The sequence below is a fragment of the Stigmatopora argus genome, chromosome 5 (genome assembly GCF_051989625.1).
Source record: "Stigmatopora argus isolate UIUO_Sarg chromosome 5, RoL_Sarg_1.0, whole genome shotgun sequence".
Taxonomy (NCBI): Eukaryota; Metazoa; Chordata; class Actinopteri; order Syngnathiformes; family Syngnathidae; genus Stigmatopora; species Stigmatopora argus.
In genome coordinates, this window is record NC_135391.1 from 20,845,712 (window position 1) to 20,871,888 (window position 26,177).

The 26,177-nt window shown below is 40.7% G+C and overlaps 1 protein-coding gene across 3 annotated transcripts in view; it reads right to left on the reverse strand.

Moving 5' to 3' along the window:
- spdl1 (spindle apparatus coiled-coil protein 1) overlaps positions 1 to 26,177 on the reverse strand; it is a 99,972-nt gene that overhangs the window by 18,446 nt on the left and 55,349 nt on the right. For all 3 annotated transcript variants that reach the window (XM_077600385.1, XM_077600384.1, XM_077600383.1), the window contains exons 8-9: positions 25,839 to 25,979; positions 342 to 448 (exon numbers count right to left, since the gene is read on the reverse strand). In XM_077600385.1, the coding sequence (XP_077456511.1) occupies positions 342 to 448; positions 25,839 to 25,979 (248 nt within the window). The remainder of the gene's footprint in view (positions 1 to 341; positions 449 to 25,838; positions 25,980 to 26,177) is intronic.

Here is a 26,177-nt window from a genome sequence, read left to right on the forward strand (position 1 = left end):
TTTTCGTGTTTTACAGCATGTTTTACATGAAAAATGGACAGGTCGCCGAATGGACGTTCTGCCGAACGTTCATTCGGCGACCTGCCCGTCTGTCAAACGTCCGTCGGCGAAACGTCTTTAGGCGAATCATCCGAGTACCGATGATGTCGCTCACACTGGTACTCAGTGCGCTCAGGGAGGTTGACTTTCTGCTCAGACCAACAAAAAATTAGAGGGAACATTGCTCACAACTAAGTATTGAAATTGTACAATAAATTTATGCAATGGCTTGCTATAGTTGAACCCGATGGCGCAATTTAAGGAAAAGATCCAGGCAGTGGACATAAAATAGTATAACTTACATTGCGCTGTCACGTTGCATTTTGAGTAGGTCAATATAATATGTTTCTTCCTGGCCATTACTAATTTCTGAACATGGTGGATTATCACGCTGGGCCTTCAGCAACATCTGCATACAAAGAGAGTGACATACTCATTATCTAACTCAAAGTCCCTTTAGACCTGGGTGATGAAAAAGATAACAAAAAATATCATCAAAAACCTTCCATAATATTCAATGACTACAATTACACCACAAAGAACGGGTGTGCTGATGCGAAGTGAATCAAGTTCCAGACAAACGTTCAGTAGAAGACGATGGTAAAGAAAATCTATTTTTAGCTTGGTTAGCAATAAAGCCGCTAACACGGAGCATGAAAGCAAAATGACTATAGCACAGCCAAAATGAGGGATTATGAGATGCGATGCGGGAGAAAAGTGAGCCGACCCACTAAAAGATACAAGTGCAGTCTCCCTGTCGTAACCTGTTTTTTTTAAATGCCTCGTAAATACATGTGCACAAACAGCAGCCTCATTGAAACATTCCTTTAACGACTCTGCTCACGTTAAGACAGCTTGTAATTCTTTTCTAACTTGATATCAAGGACTTTCTCCATTTTATGCAAATGTTCTGACAATGTTACAGAAATCTAAAACTTGGATTGGATTGGATAACTTTATTCATCCCGTATTCGTGAAATTTAGTTGTCAGAGTAGCAAGAGGGTGAGGATGCAGAAATGGGAAAGGCATTTTAGACATAAATAGATAGGTAATAAGTAAATACATGAATAAATACATAAATAAATAAGCGTGTTGCTGAAATATATATATATATATAAAAATACATATATACATATATATAAATACATACATACATACACACAGACATATATATATATATAAACACATACAGACGCTCCCCTACTTACGAACATACGACTTACGAACAACGGTACATACGAACATGTCTGCAAATTGTGTTAATGTCGAAAAATGTTCGTAAGTTCGATTTTTTATTTTTTCCCTGTAGTGCTTCTTTCCGCCGCTAATACCGACGCCTGGCGCTGTGAGGGCTCAGCTCACCCAGCATCTACCTTCTTCTGTCCAATTCGTTGCAATGCGGAAGTGCGTGAACGTATCTCCAGTGCGCAAAGAACCTTTTTCATTTGTATCATTAAATATCTCGTGCATCCATTATTGAATATGGTTGCTAAAAAGCGAAAGGCTTCTATTGAGGGAGTTGCAAGGAAGAGGCAAGCCATTTCATTTGAAACGAGTGGCAATAATAACGAAGCTTGATGCGCGTGAGAGTGGTGAGCGTTGCACATATACAGACGCTCCCCTACTTACAAACGAGTTAGGTTCCGAGCGATTGTTCATAAGTTGAATTTGTTTGTAAGTTGATTCAGTGCTATATTTTGTATTATAATTTATGTTTAAGGCCAATATAAGTATATTGAAGCTTTATATAAGTGCATTTGTATGTTTAAGGCTTGTATAAGTAACACACATTGGTTTGTAATGAAAAAAACATTTAATAAAATGGAGAGAATATGTACAGTACTGTATAGAGAGAGATTTATGTATTAGAAACTGGCCGAAAGAAGCGATCTAACGACGATTGCACAGTTTTCTTCTTTTTTTCATCATAAATGATGCGGTAGCACTGTATGGCATCATTCAATTGATTTGCAAACTTTGTGAAAATTTCAATATTTGGGTCCTGCTGCTCGATCTTTAGGTTTATAAATGGTACTGACGGTCGAACGATTCAAGTTGTATATGTGCAACGCTCACCACTCTCACGCGCATCAAGCTTCGTTATTATTGCCACTCGTTTCAAATGAAATGGCTTGCCTCTTCCTTGCAACTCCCTCAATAGAAGCCTTTCGCTTTTTACCAACCATATTCAATAATGGATGCACGAGATATTTAATGATACAAATGAAAAAGGTTATTTGCGCACTGGACATGCGTTCATGCACTTCCGCATTGCAACGAATTGGACAGAAGGTAGATGCTGGGTGAGCTGAGCCCTCACAGCGCCAGGCGTCGGTATTAGCGGCAGAAAGAAGCACTACTCGGAAAAAAATACAAAATCGAACTTACGAACATTTTTCGACATAAACGCAATTTGCAGACATGTTCGTATGTACCGTTGTTCGTAAGTCGTATGTTCGTAAGTAGGGGAGCGTCTGTACAACTTGAATCGTTCGACCGTCAGTACCATTTATAAACAGAAAGATCGAGCAGCAGGACCCAAATATTGAACGTTGCACAAAGTTTGCAAATCAATTGAATGATGCCATACAGTGCTACCGCATCATTTATGATGAAAAGAAGAAGAAAACTGTGCAATCGTCGTTAGATCGCTTCTTTCGGCCAGTTTCTAATACATAAATCTCTCTCTCTATACAGTACTGTACATATTCTCTCCATTTTATTAAATGTTTTTTTTCAGTACAAACCAATGCGTGTTACTTATACAAGCCTTAAACATACAAATGCACTTATATAAACCTTCAATATACTTATATAGGCCTTAAACATAAATTATAATACAAAATGTAGCACTGAATCAACTTACAAACAAATTCAACTTATGAACAATCGCTCGGAACCTAACTCGTTCGTAAGTAGGGGAGCGTCTGTATATACATACACAGATGTACATGCATGCATACAATAGGTCTTATCACACCATTTTTTTGGTAAAGACCCTGACAGCTGATGAGAGGAAGGATCTCCGGAAGCGCTCCTTCCTGCAATGAGGGTGCCACAGTCTATTGCTAAAAGAGCTTCGGTGGGACTCCACAGACTCATGCAGGGGGTGGGAGGTGCTGTTCATGATGGACATCATACTGGTCAGCAGCCTCCGCTCTCCCACTTCCTCCACAGAGTCCAAAGGACAGCCCAGAACAGAGCTGGCCCTCCTGACCAGCTTATTCAGCCTGTTCCTGTCCCTCTCCATGCTCCCGCATCCCCAACAGATCACTGCATAAAACACTGTAGATGCCACCACAGTGTCGTAAAAAGTCCCCAGCAGTGTCCTGCACACTCCAAAGGACCGTAGACTCCTCAGTAGGTAGAGGCGGCTCTGGCCCCTTTTGTACAGGGCATCTATGTTTGTGGACCAGTCTAATTTGTTGTTGAGGTGAATACCCAAGTACAGACGCTCCCCTACTTACGAACGCAATTGGTTCCGAGCGATTGTTCATAAGTTGAATTTGTTTGTAAGTTGATTCAGTGCTATATTTTGTATTATAATTTATGTTTAAGGCCGATATAAGTATATTGAAGGTTTTAATAAGTGCATTTGTATGTTTAAGGCTTGTATAAGTAACACGCATTGGTTTGTACTGAAATTTTTTTTTTTAATAAAATGGAGAGAATATGTACAGTACTGTAGAGAGAGAGAGAGATTTATGTATTAGAAACTGGCCAAAAGAAGCGACCTAATGATGATTGCACAGTTTTCTTCTTTTTTCATCATAAATGATGCAGTAGCACTGTATGGCATCATTCAATTGATTTGCAAACTTTGTGCAACGTTCAATATTTGGGTCCTGCTGCTCGATCTTTCTGTTTATAAATGGTACTGACGCTCGAACGATTCAATGCCCGTGAAACGCTCACCACTCTCACGCGCATCAAGCTTCGTTATTATTGCCACTCGTTTCAAATGAAATGGCTTGCCTCTTCCTTGCAACTCCCTCAATAGAAGCCTTTAGCTTTTTACCAACCATATTCAATATTGGATGCATGAGATATTTAATGATACAAATGAAAAAGGTTCTTTGCACACTGGAGATACATTCACGCACTTCCGCATTGCAACGAAGAAGAAGGTAGATGCTGGGTGAGCTGAGCTCTCACAGCGCCAGGCGTCGGTATTAGCGGCGGAAAGAAGTACTACTCCGAAAAAGGCGTGAAATACAAAATTGGACTTGCGAACATTTTTGGACTTAAACGCAATTTGCAGACATGTTCGTATGTACCGTTGTTCGTATGTTGAATGTTCGTAAGTAGGGGAGCGTCTGTACTTAAAATTATCCACGATTTCAATGTCTGTACCCTGGATGTTCACCTGAGTGGTCTGTTGAGGATTCCTCCCAAAACCGATGACCATTTCCTTTGTCTTACTGGTGTTGATGTAGAGGTGGTTTTGCCTACACCAGTCAACAAAGGCTGTGATGACTCCCCTGTACTCCAGGTTGTTCCCGTCCGTCACTCGTCCAACAATAGCAGTGTCGTCAGAGAACTTCTGGAGGTGGCAGGTGTCTGTATTATGTTTGAAGTCTGATGTGTAGAGGGAGAAGAGGAGTGGCGAGAGCACTGTGCCTTGTGGGGCCCCTGTGCTGCAAGCTACCACATCAGACGTACAGTCCTGGAGTCTCACATATTGTGGTCTGTCAGTAAGGAAGTAATGATCCATGCGGCTAGGTGGTTCCTTACTCCAGCCTCTTCCAGTTTCCCTCTCAGTAGGACCGGCTAAATGGTGTTGAACGCACTGGAGAGGTCAAAAAACATCATTCTCAGCGTGCTTCCCGTGTTCTCTAGGTGTGAAAGAGACCTGTGCATCAGGTAGGTGGTAGCATCTTCCACACCAATGCCTGGACGATAGGCGAAATGCAGAGGGTCCAGCTCTGCATTCATCAGGGGGCTGAGGTGATTGAGGATGATTCTCTCCATTGTCTTGATCAGGTGAGAGGTTAATGCTACCGGCCTGAAGTGGTTTGGCTCCCTGGGGTTCGCAGTCTTTGGAACTGGGACCACACAGGAAGTTTTTCACAAGGTGGGGACCTTCTGAAGACTAAGGCTGAGGTTGAAAATATGCAGAATCACTTTGCCAAGCTGATCCGCACACTCTTTCAGTAGTCTGGAGCTGAGGCCATCTGGACCAGTAGCCTAGCTTGCCTCGATTTTCTTTAGCTGTTTTATCACCTGATCGACAGTAATCCAGAGACCGGTGGAAGAGGGCGAGGAAGAGGAGGAGGAGAACGAGGGGGGAGAGTTTCTTCTGGTCCGGGGGGTCAGGGGAGTGGGGGCAGGAATGAATATGTTAGAGAACTGATTCAGTTCATTGGGCCACTCCCTGTCTCCGGACTCCGGGTCTCTCTCACTGTTGCCTACATGGCCCGAAATGGTCCTCAAGCTCCTCCAGACCTCTTTGGTGTTGCCTCTCTGGAGTTGGTTCTCTAGCTTCCTCCTGTAGATGGTCTTTCCCTTCCTTATCTCTCTCTTCAGCTCCTTCTGGACCATTTTCAGACTCTCATTCTCCCCAGACCCAAAAGCCCCCTTCTTCTTGTTCAGGAGGGCCCTTAGATTCCTGGTGACCCACGGCTTACTGTTGGAGAAACAACGGGCCTTCTTGGAGGGTACAATGTTCTCAACACAGAAATTAATGTAATCTGTGATGCAGTGGGTCAAGCTGTCAATGTCTTTCCCATGGGAATTGCACAGCGCCTCCCAGTCAGTGGTCTCAAAACAGTCCCTCAGTACCATGCTGGTCTCCTCGGTCAGTTTGTATGATCCTCGTGGTAGGTTTTATTTTCCTCACCATAGGGATGTAGGTGGGGATCAGATGGACCAGGTTGTGGTCTGAGCGGCCCAGTGGAGGCAGGGGGACTGAGCTGTATGCCTCCTTTGTGTTGGCATACAGCAGGTCCAGAGTTTTTTGTTCCCTGGTGTGGCACTTCACATACTGAGTGAAGGTGGGGAGAGTAGAAGCCAAGGGAGCATGATTAAAATCACCAGAGATAAGAAGGAGAGACTGTGGGTGTGACGTCTGCAGCCGGGACACAGCAGCGTGGAGCAGCTCGCGAGCGACTGCCGCATCGGCCGAGAGAGGTATATACGTAGTTATTACGATAACGTGCGAGAACTCCCGGGGGATGTAAAACAGCCTCATGCTAACAGCTACTAGCTCGATATCTCGAGTGCAAAGTTGCTTCTTCACAGTAATATGCCCGGGGCTGCACCATCTACTATTAATAAAAACAGCTAGTCCCCCACCTTTCTTCCTACCGCTCTCCTCAGCATCTCTGTCCGCCCTCACCAGCTGAAAGCCATCCAAGGAGACGAGAGTCTGGTGTTAGTTCATTCAGCCAGGTCTCCGTGAAGCACATAATGCAGATTCTCCGATATTGTCGTTGTTGTTTGGTAAGCGCCTTTAGCTCTTCCATCTTATTGGGGAGAGATCTTACGTTCCCCATAATAATAGATGGAATGCTGGGTGTTGGAGTGATCATTATTATAAATGTGTTTGCAATGAATATAAAGCCTTATAATATACATGCTTACTATATTAATCAATATATTTGCTTATTAGGAATAGTAATGCTCATCCTAAATGTGTAACTATATTAAACAATATATATATATGTGTTGATCGCTTTCAACGAAGACAAACGCTTACGCCAAGGTCGCTCTCCAGGACAGCTGGGTCCAGCGAGAGATACGAGTTCGCAAAGACATAAAACAATACACTGAGTCCTTGCTCCGAGGACTGATTACTGGAAGATACGCCTCAACCCTTTCCCCAGATGCAAGTTCGCAATGAAGATCTGTGAAGGACGCTTAAATTGTTGTTGGGTCAGCGGATGGCTATCAAGCATATTGTTTTAATTTGTGACGCTAGTTTGACGCTAGGTTTGCTGGATTATAGAATTGTTTTGTTTCTTGCTTACGCAATTGGATCGAGTCGATAACCTTGTAATTGTTTTGATTTGAAGCCTTAAATGGGCAGGACATAATGCCGCTCTATAGAATAATCTTGGTCGGCCAAGCGGTCCGGATGTATTCTCTTCTTGCAAGAATTAAATGTGATGTGACTACAGATGCCTTTTTTATTGAAAGCTGATTTGGAAAAACCTAAGGATAAACATACAATTGGATAAACCTAACATTTGGTCCTTCGAGCCTGTGGTCAAGATACCGAAGCAGAATCCAGGTCGCTCCCGTTTGATATCTGGAAAGACCGTGCACGGCGCTTAAATACCCTTTTCCGGGCTGGATAACTCGAAGGAGCGCCTGGGTTCTCGACGGTTTCGACGACTAACCCTCTGAAAGAGACATCTGGGGTCATATCTGGTAAGTCCACGTGAATGTCTGCGTTTGTTGACGGGTTCCAAATGCGCGAAGGGGCATTGCACGTGAGGTCCATTTTTTTAAATGAGACTCGCGTCCAGGGGACTGCGACACGCGTCCAGGGGACTGCGTTAAAAACCCTGGGTATACTAGTCGCTGCCAGGTAAAGAGACAGAGCTGGAGTCTATAAAACTAGGGGCAGTTCGGGGTGTCCTGTGCCGTGGTCCGGAAAGGTACAAATATAACTCTGACAGTATATCAAGCTAGGGTATACATTTGTGTTGCGTGTGTTACGTGTTGCGTGTGTTACGTATGTCCTTCCGCGGAAAAGAAATTTGCTAACTGATAACTGAGTGCACGCGAGCTCCATCCAAAGATTGGCAGCTCGAATAAAAAAGCGGCTAGCGACGACGATCCAAAACAGCGTCTGCCGTGTAGAGATTGGAAGTTTGTTGAAAGTCAAAGCGCTACAAGAGTTAAACACCTAAACTTATGGATAACCAAGTATGGGTTTACTGGACAGCTTAATATGCATAAAATACTGGATTTACAAGATAAAATGCACGTTAAGCACAAGAGTAATCTGTGTAAAATGGATAATGATGGATATGAGGATACAAATTATTGGTTTTTGATGGCAAAAAAGCGTTGTGATGGGAACGTTAGGAAAATTGAGCGGAGTGAGAGCCAAAATGTTGATAACAGCGGGGCCGGAAAAGCAGAGCCTTCTGTCTTGTTCCACAGAAAGAAGAGTGATAAAACGGGTCCGTTGTGTAAAATAAAAATAAAAGATAGCGCGGAGAATCGGGTTTTCAAAAATGCTATGTGCGTGATTGCCTGGACAAAAAGTCTCTAAAAACAAGGCAGGCCTGCTCAAAATGATTTGAATGGGGATTTTGAACATGAGGATGTTGAGCTAATTTTAAACCAGAGATCACATTCTTTGTGAATAAATTCAATTGGAATTTTTTGTGTGATGCTGAAAGTTGTAAAACGGCAATTAAAATGGTTATTTCCAAGTCCTAGGCATACTTTGTTAATAGTACCTAAATGTACTGTCAATTTAATGGAATGAAATTGCTTATTGCGGATTATCTTGGTTTTATCCTGTCAGCGGGAATATTTTGGTTAACAGAAATACAAAACGGCAAATTAAATGTTTAGCGGGGTTGCCAAACCTGCGTTTTTTGTCATACTCTAAACTGGTCAAATAATGCGTCGGCTGCAGGGGAGCGCGGCTGTCTTTGCTGCTGATTTGAATGCAAAAAAACATGTGGACCGCGTAGCGGCTGATTTGACGGTGTTAGGCATTCAGTATGCGCGCAGACCGCACGAGCGACTAATTTTTTGGACCCCTTCCGTGAAAACATTACAATAATTGGCCTTAGGGGTGCTGAAGCAAACTTGAGGGCAGAAATGGGTTTTGCTATGTGATGGAATAATCATTATTATAAATGTGTTTGCAATGAATATAAAGCCTTATAATATACATGCTTACTATATTAATCAATATATTTGCTCATCCTAAATGTGTAACTATATATATGTGTTGATCGCTTTCAACGAAGACAAACGCTTACGCCAAGGTCGCTCTCCAGGACAGCTGGGATCAGCGAGAGATACAAGTACACAGAGACATAAAACAATACACTGAGTTCTTGCTCCGAGGACTGAGTACTGGATACACCTCAACCGTGTTTTTATAACCTTCATGATGTTATTCGGTTGAGCTTATACAATTGTTCAAAACAGCAGAGACAGTTGTTTTTGCGTATGCAATTGTTTAAATCAGATTACCTTTGAATGTTTTGGTTATGTGCCGCTAAATGGAACGAAGAGTATTCCGCTCGTCAGAATGCACTGGGGACTAAGACGGCGTCACATGGCATTTTCCTTGCAAGTTGTAGGCAGAGTTTGTTGAAAGATGTTTTTCCTTTTTTAATTAAATATTACTAATAATGATTTAAAAGGTTTGAATCATTATTCCAACATTTGGTCCTTCGAGTAGCCGGGGTCAACACATCGATAAGGAATCCAGACGCTGCAGTTTAATATCTGGAGTGACCGTGCACGGCGAGAATCCCTTTTCCAGGCCGGACTATTTCTCAGCAGCGCCTGTTTTCTAATCGGTTGACGACTATCCTCTTGGTAAGCATCTTTCGACATTTCTGCCGAGTCCGCGTGTGATGGCTGCATATTGTTGACGGGATCCAAAATGCGCGAAGGGCATCACACGCGAAGGCCTTATTTTGAGAAGTAAGGCTCGCATCCTGGGGATGGCGATTTTAAAACCCTGCGGATACTAGTCACTAGCAGGTAGACACGGTGGGGTCTATAAAAATGTGGTGGTCGACATTGGTTGTGTGTGCGTAGTTGTTAAAGAAAAAAAGGTACTATGGGGGCACACAAATCCACTCAAAAAATGGGTGGTGCAAACAGTAAAACGGCTATTGACGACGATCCAAAGATGCGTCTGCCGTGTACAGATTGGATTGTTGAAAATCAAAGCGCTACAAGGGTTAAACACCTAAACTTATGGATAAATAAATATGGATTTGCTGGCCAGCTTAATATGCATAAGATATTGATACTGCAGGATAAAATACGTGCTAAGCATGGGGGAAATCTTAACAAAATGGAGCAGGAGGGATATAATGATACCTATTATTGGTTTATGATACATGGGTTAAATCAGTTGATAACGGTGGGACTGGAAACACAGAGGCTGTGTTATTCCACAGAAAAGAGGACGGCTAGCCCGGTGGGGAAAAAGTGTGTTGTTGTTGTTAAAAAGGAGGGCCCCCTCCGACAAATATGACCAGGTCGGGAGGGCCCGTGGGGGACATGGGGAGAAAACGCTATCTCCCCAGCCCGGGGCGCCGCCAATGAGTGATGTGTTTATTGAACAATATCCCATGATCGAAGTTGCTAATACTAATGTGGGCAAGGAGCAGGCTCCTACTAAATTTGGATGTTCGAATCCAAAAGCTGATGGTGGCCCGTTGTGTCATGACGGTCGTAATTTGAATTTGAGAGTGCATGAACTGATTGATCAGGTTACGGGGAAGTTTAAAACAAAAGTTAATTATACCGTGATCAGCAGAGCTAAGCAGAGGGATGGTGAGCCTTTTGCAGAATATCAAATCAGGATGACAGCTTGTTTTAAGGCCAACAGCGGCCTCGCTGAAGACCACGCGGTGGGCAGCATTTATCAGGAGCAGCTAAAAAATGGGTTGCATGCTCATTCAAATTATACTTATATATATTACATATATCGCTTGATTGCCTGGACAAAAAGGTCTCTAAAAACAAGGCAGGCCTGCTCAAAATGATTTGAATGAGGATTTTGAACATGAGGATGTTGAGCTAATTTTAAACCAGAGATCACATTCTTTGGGAATGAATTCAATTGGATTTTTTTGTGTGATGCTGAAAGTTGTAAAATGGCAATTAAAATGGTTATTTCCAAGTCCTAGGCATACTTTGTTAATAGTACCTAAATGTACTGTCAATTTAATGGAATGAAATGGCTTATTGCGGATTATCTTGGTTTTATCCTGTCAACGGGAATGTTTTGGTTAACAGTCGAAAAGAAATACAAAACGACCAATTAAATGTTTAGCGGGGTTGCCAAACCTGCGTTTTTTGTCATACTCTAAACTGGTCAAATAATGCTTTGGCTGCAGGGGAGCGCGGCTGTCTTTGCTGCTGATTTGAATGCAAAAAAACATGTGGACCGCGTAGCGGCTGATTTGACGGTGTTAGGCATTCAGTATGCGCGCAGACCGCACGAGCGGCTAATTTTTTGGACCCCTTCCGTGAAGACATTACAATAATTGGCCTTGGGGGTGCTGAAGCAAACTTGAGGGCAGAAATGGGTTTTGCTATGCTTGCAGCATCTTGTAATTATGGGGTATTGCCAAAATATTGTGATATAGTTGGATATCGGGAGAGTAATTAATTTAGTCTTCTCTAAAAAGCGTTATAATTGTACACAGGAGGTGAAGCAATGTGCTCAAAAATAAAAAGAGCACTTAGGAATGTCAACATTGATAAGCTGCTTCTGCAGCGAGCGTGAAGGTCACAGTCAGCGGGTAAGGGCGCGCTTCCGTTTAAACATTTCAGAATAAGAACAAAACATGGTCTGCAAGGGATGCAGAGTTCCGCGATTATCTTCGCATTTATTTTTGGGATTTAATCAGAAATGTCTTTCGAGGTGATAGAAAATCTGTTTGGCAAAGATTGATTTGGGGAAAGCTTTGGAATTAGGAATAATACTATTATTATTATTTTCTTTTTACTTTAATATAGGAGATTGGCTGGTTAAAGAAAAATGAATGGATTTTTTACAATATAATGGCATATTGGTTACAATTTGTGGGTCCTTTATTAAGCATTGAAAATTGTAATTAGGAAAATGCCTAGTAAAAGGTGGATTTCTCTAATTTAATTATTGTAGATTTTTCTTGTGGTGACAGGGAGCTATAAGAAATGGCTCTTATCTTAAGTAAACATAGTATGGGGTGATTTGCAATTTATGTCTTAGGTATTAAGGGTTATTTGTTTGTTAAAGAAATCAGACATGAAATTAACAATGCGGAAATGAGAAATTTCATGGCATTCGTCCAAATTGTTAGGTAAATTGAACCTGGCTGGGGTAGATAAGATAATTGGTTAAGGATAGGCATAGTTTCCCTAGAAGAAACATGGAGCGTCTTTAGGTGCACAAAAGACTTTCCTTGTTTGACCTGAAGGGGGCGTATGCTTTGGCATAAGTCATATTGATGACTAGTGGGACGTTATTACTGTCTATTGCTTTAGGGGCATACGCATTAAGAATTTAGCCAAAACTTACTGCATTGCAATTATGGGGTTAATACAACTGAATGTTACGGTGATAACGATGGGCAATAACAAGCTTAGATAAAGGGGAATATCTACAACAAAGTCTGGTAGGGCCTTCCATGGTGTGAAACAAGTGAAATAATGTCTATGTTTTAAAAATAACATCTCCAAATTATAAAATATCAACCTTGGAGAAATGCTTTAAGTAGATGGGTTGACTAGAATGGGCAAAATTCGATAACATTGAAAGGGGGTGTAACATAATCCAGAACATGGAGATAAAGTTTTTACAAACGGTTAAAATACAAAAAGGGGGTGTGTGTGTGTTTCAATGTGTCACAACTTTTCCGTTATTGAACAAATTTCTATTTTTAGATATGTGGCATGTGAATCTAATACATTAATTATCTAGTTTCTTCAGGCATCAATCTTGATGATTGGGGGAGCACTCTAAATTTCTTGATTATGAGTGCCAGCGTGGATGAGTGTCTGTCTTTTGTGTTTCAATTGGCTAGCCACCAAGATATATCAATATTCTAATATCAAGGTGGAATATTTCTGAAATCGCTGATAAGCCTTTCAGGGACGGCGGTGGCAGAGTAGGACAGAAACAAAAAGAAAAGAATTTCGCCAAATGAAATTTTTTGATTTCTGCAATGGGAAATTTTGGGAACCTGGGGGACTAAACAAAAACAAAAGACTTATCTGGGAGGGCTGCCATTTTGAGTCATGGTAAATTTCATGCCTCAAAAAAGGGGGAGGTTATATATTCAATCTATATGCAGATTCCCCCTTATGTCAAGCTACAAAAGCTACATATCCATTTCAAAGGATACACATGGATTTTATAGAATATGTGTGGTACATAACAGTCCTAAAACAGATTGGGGAAACCTTGTTGCAGAAACTGGTCTAGATTGGCAAGCTTGGATGACACACGTGTGCGAAAAACCATCAGGCCTTCGATAAAATTAACCCATACGGTGGGGCATTACAAATCATAATAATGACTGACAAATTAACTTGTGAATCTTTGTCTGACGTTTTTCCTAAGTCCATGGGTAAGAAGGTCGTCAGAGATGGAAACACCCGGATCCGCTATAGTAAAATTAAAATCTGAGATGAACAGAGAATTCATTTCTGCAACGGGGAGTTCCCAAACGGGAGGCGGTAAGAAATAATTGGTTATTGTTGATGGAAAATGCAGCTATTATAAATCAAACCTGTATCAAACCTGTATAACATGTATGGGGGGCCGACCTCTCTTAAGAGTAGTACCCGTGCAAATTACCCCTGATTGTGTAAAGGAGATAATGACAAAAGATGTAAGCCCAAAATGTATGAAATGGAATAATGTCTACCCAGTTACAACGGCAGCAAAGGACAAGCCTAACTTTTCAACACATGTCGCGTTTAATCATTTTACCTGCTTAGTCCTCACAGGGCACGGTCCGGCACTGGGAGCGATAAATGTGACGTGGTGTGCCCACGTCCTAAAACAGAAGGCACCCCTGATTCCACGTTCTGACCTATGGTGGTGGTGGGGTCAAAACAAATTATACGACTCCTGCCAAAATGACAGCAGGACTTTGTGCCTTGGTCTCACTGCTATTACCAGTGTCTGTTTTTCCATCTACAGTAGAGGAGATACAATTGGCCGCACAGAAATCCGGTATGATGGCGGGCCCCTCGCGACGGCGTCGCATGGAGAGAGGGTGATCCGACATACATTGATGCGATTGGCATCCACGGGGCGTACCAGGTGAGTATAAGTTGGCTAATCAGATCGCAGCAGGTTGGGAGTATATTTTTCTTTTAATTACTCCAAACAAAAATGTTGATTGGATAAATTACCTGCATTACAATGTCCAAAAACTTGGAAATTATACTGAACAGGGATTTGTGGCGATAAAGGAACAACTGGCAGCCACTAGTCTGACGGCGTTCCAGGATCGTGCAGCGGTTGAAATGCTTCTTGAAGGAGCAGGGGGCGTATGCAACGTTTGAAAATGTTGCACTCAACAACACGCCCCCCACTGGGTCCCACACCAGGGCCAACGATGGCCTGCAGACCCTAAACCGCAAGATGAAAAAGCATCCTGGAGTAGAATAATGTCCGCTGACAGATTTGTGGCCTCACTAATAATGATTTGGCCTAATTTGTGGTAGCCCTTTTTGCTACGATTTTGACATTATGTGGGTGTTGTATTATTCCCTGCTTAAGATCTTTGATGAGCCGACTTATAACCACTGCGATTGCCCCTACAAATTCCAGATTGCATGAATTATATCTCCTACTGATGAAACGTGCTGACACTAACAGTGAATTCCAGGAGCATGGTAATTACGAGGATGGATTGGACGAAAATGATCTTATTTTCTGCTTCTCAGACCTGCCGAACGAGTAGAGCCTAAGCGGGTAAAATTAAAACAGCCAACGGAGATATCCCTCTCTTCTTGGATTTGCCATAAAATAAATAGCGAATGTTGGGTTCATTCTGGGATGTTACTATATGTTCATTTGGAATTAATGGAATAAAGCTGAAAGGAAGTTTTATTAAGGGAATCATGTGCAAATTTATAATATAGGGGGGAATGATGGAATAATCATTATTATAAATGTGTTTGCAATGAATATAAAGCCTTATAATATACATGCTTACTATATTAATCAATATATTTGCTCATCCTAAATGTGTAACTATATATATGTGTTGATCGCTTTCAACGAAGACAAACGCTTACGCCAAGGTCGCTCTCCAGGACAGCTGGGATCAGCGAGAGATACAAGTACACAGAGACATAAAACAATACACTGAGTTCTTGCTCCGAGGACTGAGTACTGGATACACCTCAACCGTGTTTTTATAACCTTCATGATGTTATTCGGTTGAGCTTATACAATTGTTCAAAACAGCAGAGACAGTTGTTTTTGCGTATGCAATTGTTTAAATCAGATTACCTTTGAATGTTTTGGTTATGTGCCGCTAAATGGAACGAAGAGTATTCCGCTCGTCAGAATGCACTGGGGACTAAGACGGCGTCACATGGCATTTTCCTTGCAAGTTGTAGGCAGAGTTTGTTGAAAGATGTTTTTCCTTTTTTAATTAAATATTACTAATAATGATTTAAAAGGTTTGAATCATTATTCCAACACTATGCTTGCAGCATATTGTGATTATGGGGTATTGGCAAAATATTGTGATATAGTTGGATATCGGGAGAGGAATTAATTTAGTCTTCTCTAAAAAGCGTTGTAATTGTGCACAGGAGGCGAAACATTGTGCGCAGAAAGAAAAAAGAGGTCGCTTAGGAATGTCAACATTGATAAGCTGCTTCGCAGCATTCGTGAAGGTCACAGTTAGTGGCTAAGAGCGCGCTTCCGTTAAACACTTCATAATAAAAGCAGCAGGGTTTTCGCAATGACCTTCACACTTATTCTTGGGATTTAATCAGAAATGTCTTTCGAGGTGACAGAAAATCTGTTTGGCAAAGATTGATTTGGTAAAAGCTTTGGAATTGGGAATAATACTATTATTATTATTTTCTTTTTTTCTTTTGTGAAGTTCAAAGGGCTCTTAATTGAAGAGAGCTAGTTTTGGAGGATAAAACGATTGGCTGGTTAAAGAAAAATGAATGGATTTTTTACAATATTATGGCATATTGGTGACAATTTGTGGGTCCTTTATTAAGCATTGAAAATTGTAATTAGGAAATGCCTAGTAAAAGGTGGATTTCTCTAATTTAATTGTAGATTTTTCTTGTGGTAACAGGGAGCTATAAGAAATGGCTCTTTTCTTAAGTAAACATAGTATGGGGTGATTTGCAATTTATGTCTTAGGTATTAAGAGTTATTTGGTTGTTAAAGAAATCAGACATGAAATTAACAATGCGGAAATGAGAAATTTCGTGGCATTCGTCCAAATTATTAGGTAAATTGAACCTGGCTGGGGTAGATAAGATAATTGATTTAGGATAGGCATAGTTTCCCTAGAAGAAACATGGAGCGTCTTTAGGTGCACAAAAGACTTTCCCTGTTTGGCCTGAAGGGGGATATGCTTTGGTATAGGTCATATTGATGACTATTGGGACGTTACTGCCTATTGCTTTAGGGGCATACAAATTAAGAATTTAGCCAAAACTTACTGCATTGCAATTATGGGGTTAATACACCTGAATGTTACGGTGATAACGATTGGCAATAACAAGCTTAGATAAAGGGGAATATCTACAAAAAAAATCTAAATTCAGGTGGGGCCTTTCATGGTGTGAAACAAGTGATGAAATAATGTCTATGTTTTAAAAATAACATCTCCAAATTATAAAATATCAACCTTGGAGAAATGCTTTAAGTAGATGGGTTGACTAGAATGGGCAAAATTCGATAACATTGAAAGGGGGTGTAACTTAATGCAGAACAATGAGATAAAGTTTTTTACAAACGGTTAAAATACTAAAAGGGTGTGTGTGTGTGTTTCAATGTGTCACAACTTTTCCGTTATTGCATTATTGGCGAATAGATAGTTAATCACAGCCACTCGCACGGCAGTCTACATGCTGACTGACTGGGGTAAGGGGCGGTGGCAATTGAACAAATTTCTATTTTTAGATATGTGGCATGTGAATCTAATACATTAATTATCTAGTTTCTTCAGGCATCAATCTTGCGGTTCGAGGATCTACTAATGCGGAGTGGATCCAGACCTTCCGGAGTGTGGAGTATTCCTGGTGTCCTCAAGAATTCGTAGGTTTTCTCTGGGTACTCCAGTTTTACTCCAACAAACCAAAATTGTGGATGATTGGGGGAGCACTCAAAGTAAATTCCTTGATTATGAGTGCGAGCGTGGATGAGTGTCTGTCTTTTGTGTTTAATTGGCTGGCCACCAAGATATATCAATATTCTAATATCAAGGTGGAATATTTCTGAAATCGCTGATAAGCCTTTCGAGGACGGCGGTGGCAGAGTAGGACAGAAACAAAAAAGAATTTTTTTGATTTCTGCAATGGGAAATTTTGGGAACCTGGGGGACTAAACAAAAACAAAAGACTTATCTGGGAGGGCTGCCATTTTGAGTCATGGTAAATTTCATGCCTCAAAAAAAAAAAAAAAAAAGGGGGAGGTTATATATATTCAATCTATATGCAGATATATGGCCAAAACACGGGCGATTCCCCCTCACGTCAAGCTACAAAAGCTACATATTCATTTCAAAGTATACATATGGATTTAAACAGATTGGGGAAACCTTGTTGCAGAAACTGGTCTAGATTGGCAAGCTTGGATGACACACCCGTGCAAAAAAAAACCCATCAGGCCTTCGATAAAATTAAACCATACGGTGGGGGCATTACAAATCATTATTCAGACTGACAAATTAACTTGTGGATCCTTGTCTGACGTTTTTCCTAAGTCCATGGGCAGGTGGAGAAGACTCTTTTTACAAAAAATCTACAAATGTGTCTCAACAACAATGTCTATGGAGACGGTAAGAAAGTCGTCAGAGATGGAAACACCCGGATCCGCCATAGTAAAATTAAAATCTGAAATGACCAGAGAATTCATTTCTGCAACGGGGAGTTCCCAAACGGGAGGCGGTAAGAAAAATTGGTTATTGTTGATGGAAAATGCAGCTATTACTATAAATCAAACCTGCATAACATGTATGGGGCCCCGCCCTCTCTTACGAGTAGTGCCCGCGCAAATTACTCCTGATTGTGTAATGGAGATAATGACAAATAAAAATGTAAGCCCCAATTGTGAAAAATGGAATAATGTCTACCCAGTTACAACGGCAGCAAAGGACAAGCCTAACTTTTCAACACATGTTGCTTTTAAATCATTTTACCTGCTTAAAACCTTACAGGGCATGGTCTGAAGCTGGAGGCGATAAATGAGACGTGGTGTGCCCACGTCCTAAAACCGACTACACCCTGGTACCACGTTCTGACCTATGGTGGTGGTGGGGTCAAAACAAATTATACGACGCCTGCCAAAATGCAGCAGGACTTTGTGCCTTGGTCTCATTGCTATTACCAGTGTCTGTTTTTCCATCTACAGTAGAGGAGATACAATTGGCTGCACAGAAATCCGGTATGATGGCGGGCCCCTCGCGACGGCGTCGATCGGCATGGAGAGGGTGATCCGACATACATTGATGCGATTGGCATCCACGGGGCGTACCAGATGAGTATAAGTTGGCTAATCAGATCGCAACAGGTTGGGAGTATATTTTTCTTTTAATTACTCCAAAGAAAAATGTTGATTGGATAAATTACCTGCATTACAATGTCCAAAAACTTGGAAATTATACTGAACAGGGATTTGTGGCGATAAAGGAACAACTGGCAGCCACTAGTCTGATGGCGTTCCAGGATCGTGCAGCGGTTGAAATGCTTCTTGAAGGAGCAGGGGGCGTATGCAACGTTTGAAAATGTTGCACTCAACAACACGCCCCCCACTGGGTCCCACACCAGGGCCAACGATGGCCTGCAGACCCTAAACCGCAAGATGAAAAAGCATCCTGGAGTAGAATAATATCCGCTGACAGATTTGTGGCCTCACTAATAATGATTTGGCCTAATTTGTTGCATTTTCCGTAGCCCTTTTTGCTACGATTTTGACATTATGTGGGTGTTGTATTATTCCCTGCTTAAGATCTTTGATAAGCCGACTTATAACCACTGCGATTGCCCCTACAAATTCCAAATTGCATGAATTATATCCCCTACTGATGAAACGTGCTGACACTAACAGTGAATTCCAGGAGCATGGTAATTCTGAGGATGGATTGGACGAAAATGATCTTGTCTTCTGCTTTTCAGACCTGCCGAACGAGTAGGGCCTAAGCGGGTAAAATTAAAACAGCCAACGGAGATATCCCTCTCTTCTTGGATTTGCCATAAAATAAATAACGAACATATAATAAAAAAGGGGGGGAATGTTGGGTTCATTCTGGGATGTTACTATATGTTCATTTGGAATTAATGGAATAAAGCTGAAAGGAAGTTTTATTAAGGGGATCATGTGCAAATTTATAATATAGGGGGGAATGTTGGAGTAATCATTATTATAAATGTGTTTGCAATGAATATAAAGCCTTATAATATACATGCTTACTTTATTAATCAATATATTTGCTTATTAGGAATAGTAATGCTCATCCTAAATGTGTAACTATATTAAACAATATATATATATATGTGTTGATCGCTTTCAACGAAGACAAACGCTTACGCCAAGGTCGCTCTCCAGGACAGCTGGGTCCAGCGAGAGATACGAGTTCGCAAAGACATAAAACAATACACTGAGTCCTTGCTCCGAGGACTGATTACTGGAAGATACGCCTCAACCCTTTCCCCAGATGCAAGTTCGCAATGAAGATCTGTGAAGGACGCTTAAATTGTTGTTGGGTCAGCGGATGGCTATCAAGCATATTGTTTTAATTTGTGACGCTAGTTTGACGCTAGGTTTGCTGGATTATAGAATTGTTTTGTTTCTTGCTTACACAATTAGATCGAGTCGATAACCTTGTAATTGTTTTGATTTGAAGCCTTAAATGGGCAGGACATAATGCCGCTCTTTAGAATAATCTTGGTCGGCCGAGCGGTCCGGATGTATTCTCTTCTTGCAAGAATTAAATGTGATGTGACTACAGATGCCTTTTTTATTGAAAGCTGATTTGGAAAAACCTAAGGATAAACATACAATTGGATAAACCTAACATGGGCCTAAAGCGTCGCTTTCTCTCCTGACATTTTCGTCCAGCTCTGCACCCTCTTCTCTTCCTCTTTAACTCCGCGGGGAGGTCCAGGTTCAGGGGAATCCAGGTGTTGCGTAGCGCTAACAACTGATCCTTTGTGTAAGACAGCGGAGGCATGGCTGAGTGGGTCAAAAAAGTAATGTCCACAATTTGAAAAGATAAACTAAACTTATAGATCAAAGACTGCCTCTCGCACAACTTGAGTCTTGAAAGTAAAGTTTTAAAACATTAAAGTATGGACTATAATATTTAAGGTAAAGTAACAAGTAAATTCTTAAGAGACAATAAAACGTAAAAATAAAGGATAAAAAAGCTGTAAAAAATCTGTAAAAACACAGAATACGAGGGAGGGTTTAGGGAGCTACTCCAACAAGCAGCTGCTTTGAACGGCACCTATGTTTTTTTACTTTTTAAATTGGGTTAAAATGGGTTATTTTCATCCAACTTATTATTTTACAAAAGCCCATATGTAAGGACAGTTTAGTTTCTTTTTGTGAGGCTGAAAATAGTCTGCTTGCCCATGGTGATGATGTCTTAACCTCCTAGGACCTGGCGTCCACATGTGTGGACATCATTTTTCTCAGAAACTCCACCATGTAAAAAGATAATTCTTAGTTATTACACTCCTCAGGTCCCAATTAGCCTAAATATCAATCAGAAAATAAAAATGCATGCCTTGCAAGAGTTCGGGTCTGAGGAGGTTAAATTGATAAATTTCATTTCATATTGCACAGCAACTTTTTGTTAGCATGCATTTTTATAAAAATAAAAATGCCAGTCAAAATTTCTGCAGCTTTTATTATTCTTTACTTTCCATTGTGTAAGGAGGGAGTTGTCTTATCTTTATTGCACAACAGAACAAAAAATACTTTTTAAAATTATCATATTTTATATTCTCTTTTCTTATAAAGTAAGGTAACGTTGTTTCTTTCATGAGCGTATAACGAGGAAAGTAATATATTTACAGAATTTCACAGAAGTTTGAAAGAAAAATTATGCAATAGTTAGTGATAATTATTGATACTGATATATATATTAATATATATATATATATATATATATATATATATATATATATATATTTGTTTTTTATCATGATAATTTTTGGCATATCGCCCAGGTCTGGGTGCATTAATTAATTAGTAGTAGTAGTACAATTACCTATCTCATGGAGGTTACCTAGTTAATAAGGGGTCTTCAAACATTTATCCACCATTTACATATCTGACTTTTAAAGTTGATGAAAACATGAAGAAGAAATAAAACTTAACATAAGTTACCCTTAACAGGTCAAGCTACAATTTGGAATATTTGAATGAGCTTTTCCAGTGTAAATCAGCAGATTGCTTGATAATGATATTGCAGTTCCCTGTGCCAAGCTTGTTGGTCATTTCCACTTCACAAAAAAGTCAACCTGGTTGTGGTCACTTTGGTCTTGTAAGACAATTTTCTTATATGTCCTAACTGACTTTGATCACAAATGAACGTCAATAACCAAATTAGGGCCACCGTGGGAAAAAAAAAGTTGGGGGATCCCTGCTATTTACGGTCGTCAACTTTATTGGGAGGGTGCATCTTTAGGACACCATTGCAATGAGTAGCAACTGCTCCCCATTGATTGAAAGAATTATTTTATAGTTTGTATTTTATAGTCTCAAATTAATAACAATTGGTAAAAGTATGGAAGCTTCCCTAAAATAAGTAAACGGGTACCTAGGCTGTGTGACTTACAGAGAATAAGTGCTGCTCCCATAAATTGGGTAATTCACGTGTCAGTGATCTTGTCTAATTCACAGGCATATGAGCAGTAAAGATTATTTTGTATGAGGCCATATTGCTGTAGTTGAGGTGGCGGTAACTGAGCGCACAACATGGGGTAAGTGTTCTAGAACTCAGTCTTACATTACAACAGTGGTGGTCCGTGCATTTTCTCGTAGCGCCTTCAACGAATCAATCCAACCCTCAAAAACTATTTTATGGCTATAAAACCTCGACTGCAGCTACAGCTGAGACACATAAAAATAATCAATGCACAAAAATGGGGTAAAATCCACTTCCTAGTAGTATTTATTGATTAAATACAAATACTGGAGTTTTTCAGACATTACAACCGGGCCAGGGAGGTGATTTCCTCGGGAAAAGACAGCGATGGACGTCAACGGCGAAACGGCAAAAATTGCACTAAAATGGGGTAAAATCCACTTTCTAGCAGCATTTAGTGATTAAATACAAACACTGGAGCTTTTCAGATATCAGAACTTGGCCAACAATTGAAATATTATTTAGGAATATAGCTATATTTTACTCACCAAAAATCCTTTTTAACTGTACACAATATCCATCCTACTTTTTTTCTTCCTTCTTTTATATCACCATCGAAGCTAATGCTGAAAGTCGAGCCTGTCCTGTCGTAGTTCTGGCATAGTCCGTCTTGAAAATGGCTTTAAATCGACACAACAATATATTTGCTTGTGCAGCCTGCTCCAAATACAGTTTGGTAGCTCTGGCTAATGACTAGCCTCATAGTTGGTGAAAGCGATGACGTATCCCTCCGCCTGCGACAAGGCAATGACATATCCCTACGCCCGCGACAATACATTGTGGTGTTGCCAACTCGAAATCTGATTGGTTAAAGCAACAGTCTTATCAACGCTTGTTTAAAGCGGCAGAGCCCGCAGAACTGATTGTGAAGGCTTTGAGGCAGATGTCTGACCCTGGCAACAAATAATGGCTGAAATGTGATTGGTTAAATGCTTCAATGTGAAAACACACATCTGGAAGCAGTGCAACCAGGGGGAAAGGAAGCTAACAGACAATTTGGAATTATTTAATAAGTGTTGCTCGACAAAATATAATATATGATTCAAATATTTCTTAGGCCAGCAGAGAAGGCCTTGAAGGCCCTGACGGCCCGACACTGCATTACAATAACCTTATGATATAATAATATATATTTTTTCCAAGATGGCGCCATCACGCGGCAGCCAGTGGCACTAGCTCTATCCACTCATATTTGTTTTTCGTATTTTACAGCCCTTCTATCTTTTTTTTAATTACATTTTACTATTTCTTAATACATTCCTTTTTATTTTACTTTGTACTTTATACTTTTTACTTTAATGTTTTTACAACTTTCTTTGTTCTGTTAGCCTGGCTTCTTTCTGCTACTTCTTTTTTGGAACCATTCACCCATGCCTACGCTGTCATACACATGGGACTAGCTGTTACAATACGCAGAGGGAGCAAAACCTCAATGCCGCTGGAAATTTGGAGCTGGACAAAAGTACCGGGAGAAGAAGCAACGCTTCAGACCAACCATTCCATCATGGGATAAGATGGAAGAGCTCTCGGCGCTTACCAGGCCGGAAACGGAGTCGAGGGGTTCTACTCTGCTACTGTTGTCTTCAGCTCCAGACTACTGAGGAACTGTGCAGATAAGCTTGGAAGAGTGACTCTGCATATTCTCTACCCCGGTCAGAGTCAGCAGAAGTTCCCCATCTTGTGGAAGACTTCCTGTGTGTGGTTCCAGTTTTATCCAACTTTACAACGTCTTTCTTGAGTCTGTATCCGTTTTTGCTACCATAACCAAGATGGTGCCGTGCAAGTGACAGCCGGTGGCAGTAGCTCCGTCGACAGAAAAGCAGCAACAAACACAAAACGAGCAAGTTTTGTGTTTTTTGCTGCTTTTCTGTCTTAATGATTTGATTTGGTGATTCTTAATGATCCCATTTACTTTGATTTGCTTTGTACTTTTGCTTTGTTGTTTTGCGGCTTTTGAGACTGCACTGTTTAACTTATTACTATGCCTTTCCTGTATCTGCATTCTCGCCCTCTTGCTACTGTCTCAATGAAATTTCCCGAATACGGGATGAATAAAGTTATCCAATCCAATCCAATAACAGCTGTCACTAACAGGAATTTTAATTGTGTAAAATCTCAGTGAGTATAGGGATTAAGTTTGTCTTTGTCTATCCTAACCTTGTCTCAGTAAAAGATTATATGGTTGGAAGGGTAAGCATGTAAACAGAGGTCTGAAAAGCTATGAAGTTAAAATTTTAAAAATTAGCTACCGTATTTACTCGCATATAAGCCGCTTTTGTCAGAAAAAAAAAGACTGAAAAACACGAACTGCAAGTTGACGGCGCCGTGACACGATGACGTGATGACAAAATGGAGCCGTTGCGTCGGCGCGTGGCATCATGACGCAAGCGAATGAGGCCGATATTTATTTCAAAATAGAGAAAAGATAAACAAATAAAACGCTAAACAAATTTATTTTGACGTCTATGAATGAAATTCAGGAAGAAAAAAAACATTAGTGTCCTCACAGCCATCTCACCTAGGTCCCGGGCAACCATCTTAGCTAGGGCGGTGCCGTCTAAACCAAGTTAAGTGTGCTTCGACTGGCCAGATGCGAGTAGCATTTATTTTGAAATAAAACAAAATTCCACTTTGCTTTTTCTCGTTGTATTTCTTGTTTGAAAGTGACAACTATTGGAGTAATATGAACCATCGAAAGAATTGAGATATTTTGACATTAGAAGCAATATGGCTGCCACGACATCTTAAACTTCTGGTAAGAAAATTGTAATTTTTGTAATTAGAATGCATCAGGTTCTCATCAAGATAGACTTATATCTTTTTTCAAATTGAATACAGTGGTACCTCGACATACGATCGTAATCCGTTCCGAGATCGTATTTTTTCCCACGACAAAGCACTCGTAAACGGAACAAACAATTTTAAATTAACTTGGATTAATATATACAGACACTCAAACATACGTTTAATGTAACTTTACACAAAACTGAATTCTAATTTTGTTGTAATCTTTTGTTACCTTCGTTTTCCGGGTTGGCGGACCACCCTCACGTTCGCTATCGATGGGCTGTTTGCTGTTGTACTACGTATTCCCTTCAAAATATTCCGAAAATGATTCACACACATGTCCTCACAATAGGATAACCCACGACCACTTGCCAAAGAGAAATAGTCTTGTAGTACATTTTAGCGATCGCTCCGCTGCTCATAAAGACCGGCTCGCAACTCCCTCGTTGAAATGGCTCTGGCGCAGCCGCTTTGAACGGCGCCTGTGACAGAGAGTTGCGACCAGAAATATTACAAAGAGGGAATTGCGAGCCAGTGCCGCTGATGTTCTTAGGAGCAGCGAACGAGAAGTAATATAATACTCCTCGTATTAGATAATAAAAATAACAGGAAATGCAACAGCTCAGCTTACCCACGTATTGATTGTGGGTAATGAAGTTTCATTCTGAGAAAGAGTGCCATTGCCTATCGGCGTTGTGTAGACGAGTATACTTCATTACCCATAAAGCCCTCTTTTTGCCCGCGCATGCGCGTTGTGCGTTTCCTGGTCTGAATTAATCGTTCAGTGCTCGTAAATATTGTTATACACGAAAGATATGCAAAAAAGGCTTGGTCGCATCACGAAATTTTGATCGCATGACGGGCGAATTATTCGATCGAAATTTCCGCCGTAAGACGAGAATATTGTATGACGAGCGGTCGTGTGACGAGGTACCACTGTAATTTGATAGTTTGCATTTACAAAGACAGGCATATTAACTTCCTTATGATATTGACCCTAATAATGTGCTTTTGATTCATACAGTATCTCAGAAATACCACTTTAGAGGATTTTCTTGAGATTTTCCCCTTCAAAGTAACACATTTGTACTCCCTATTAAAACCATGAATATGGAGGTGAAAATTGGGAATAAGCGCGGGCAGCTTATATGCGAGTAAATACGGTAAATCCAATATCTTGCAAAACCACCGACAATTTCCAAATCATCAAAACTCACCTCAACCTTTTCCAGTCTTTGTAATTTAATCATGAGGTTGTGTATTTCATCATTCTTTACTGACAACAAAGACTGGAGTCTCTCCATTTGAGAGTGGTCAGCCTTTGAACATCGGAGCTGCATCAAAGTGGCAATGTGAACCTGAACAAAAAGAAATTACAATTATTTTTCTTTGATCTTAAAATAAAAAAAAAAAATGGATTAAATAGAATTTCGAAATTAATTTTACTCGCTAAAACTAATGTTGGCACTAGTACGTGGAGGCTAACTATATAAATTGACAGACGACCTGGACCGGCCATCCCGGCGCCTCCTCACGGGCTGGACCGGCCAGCCCGC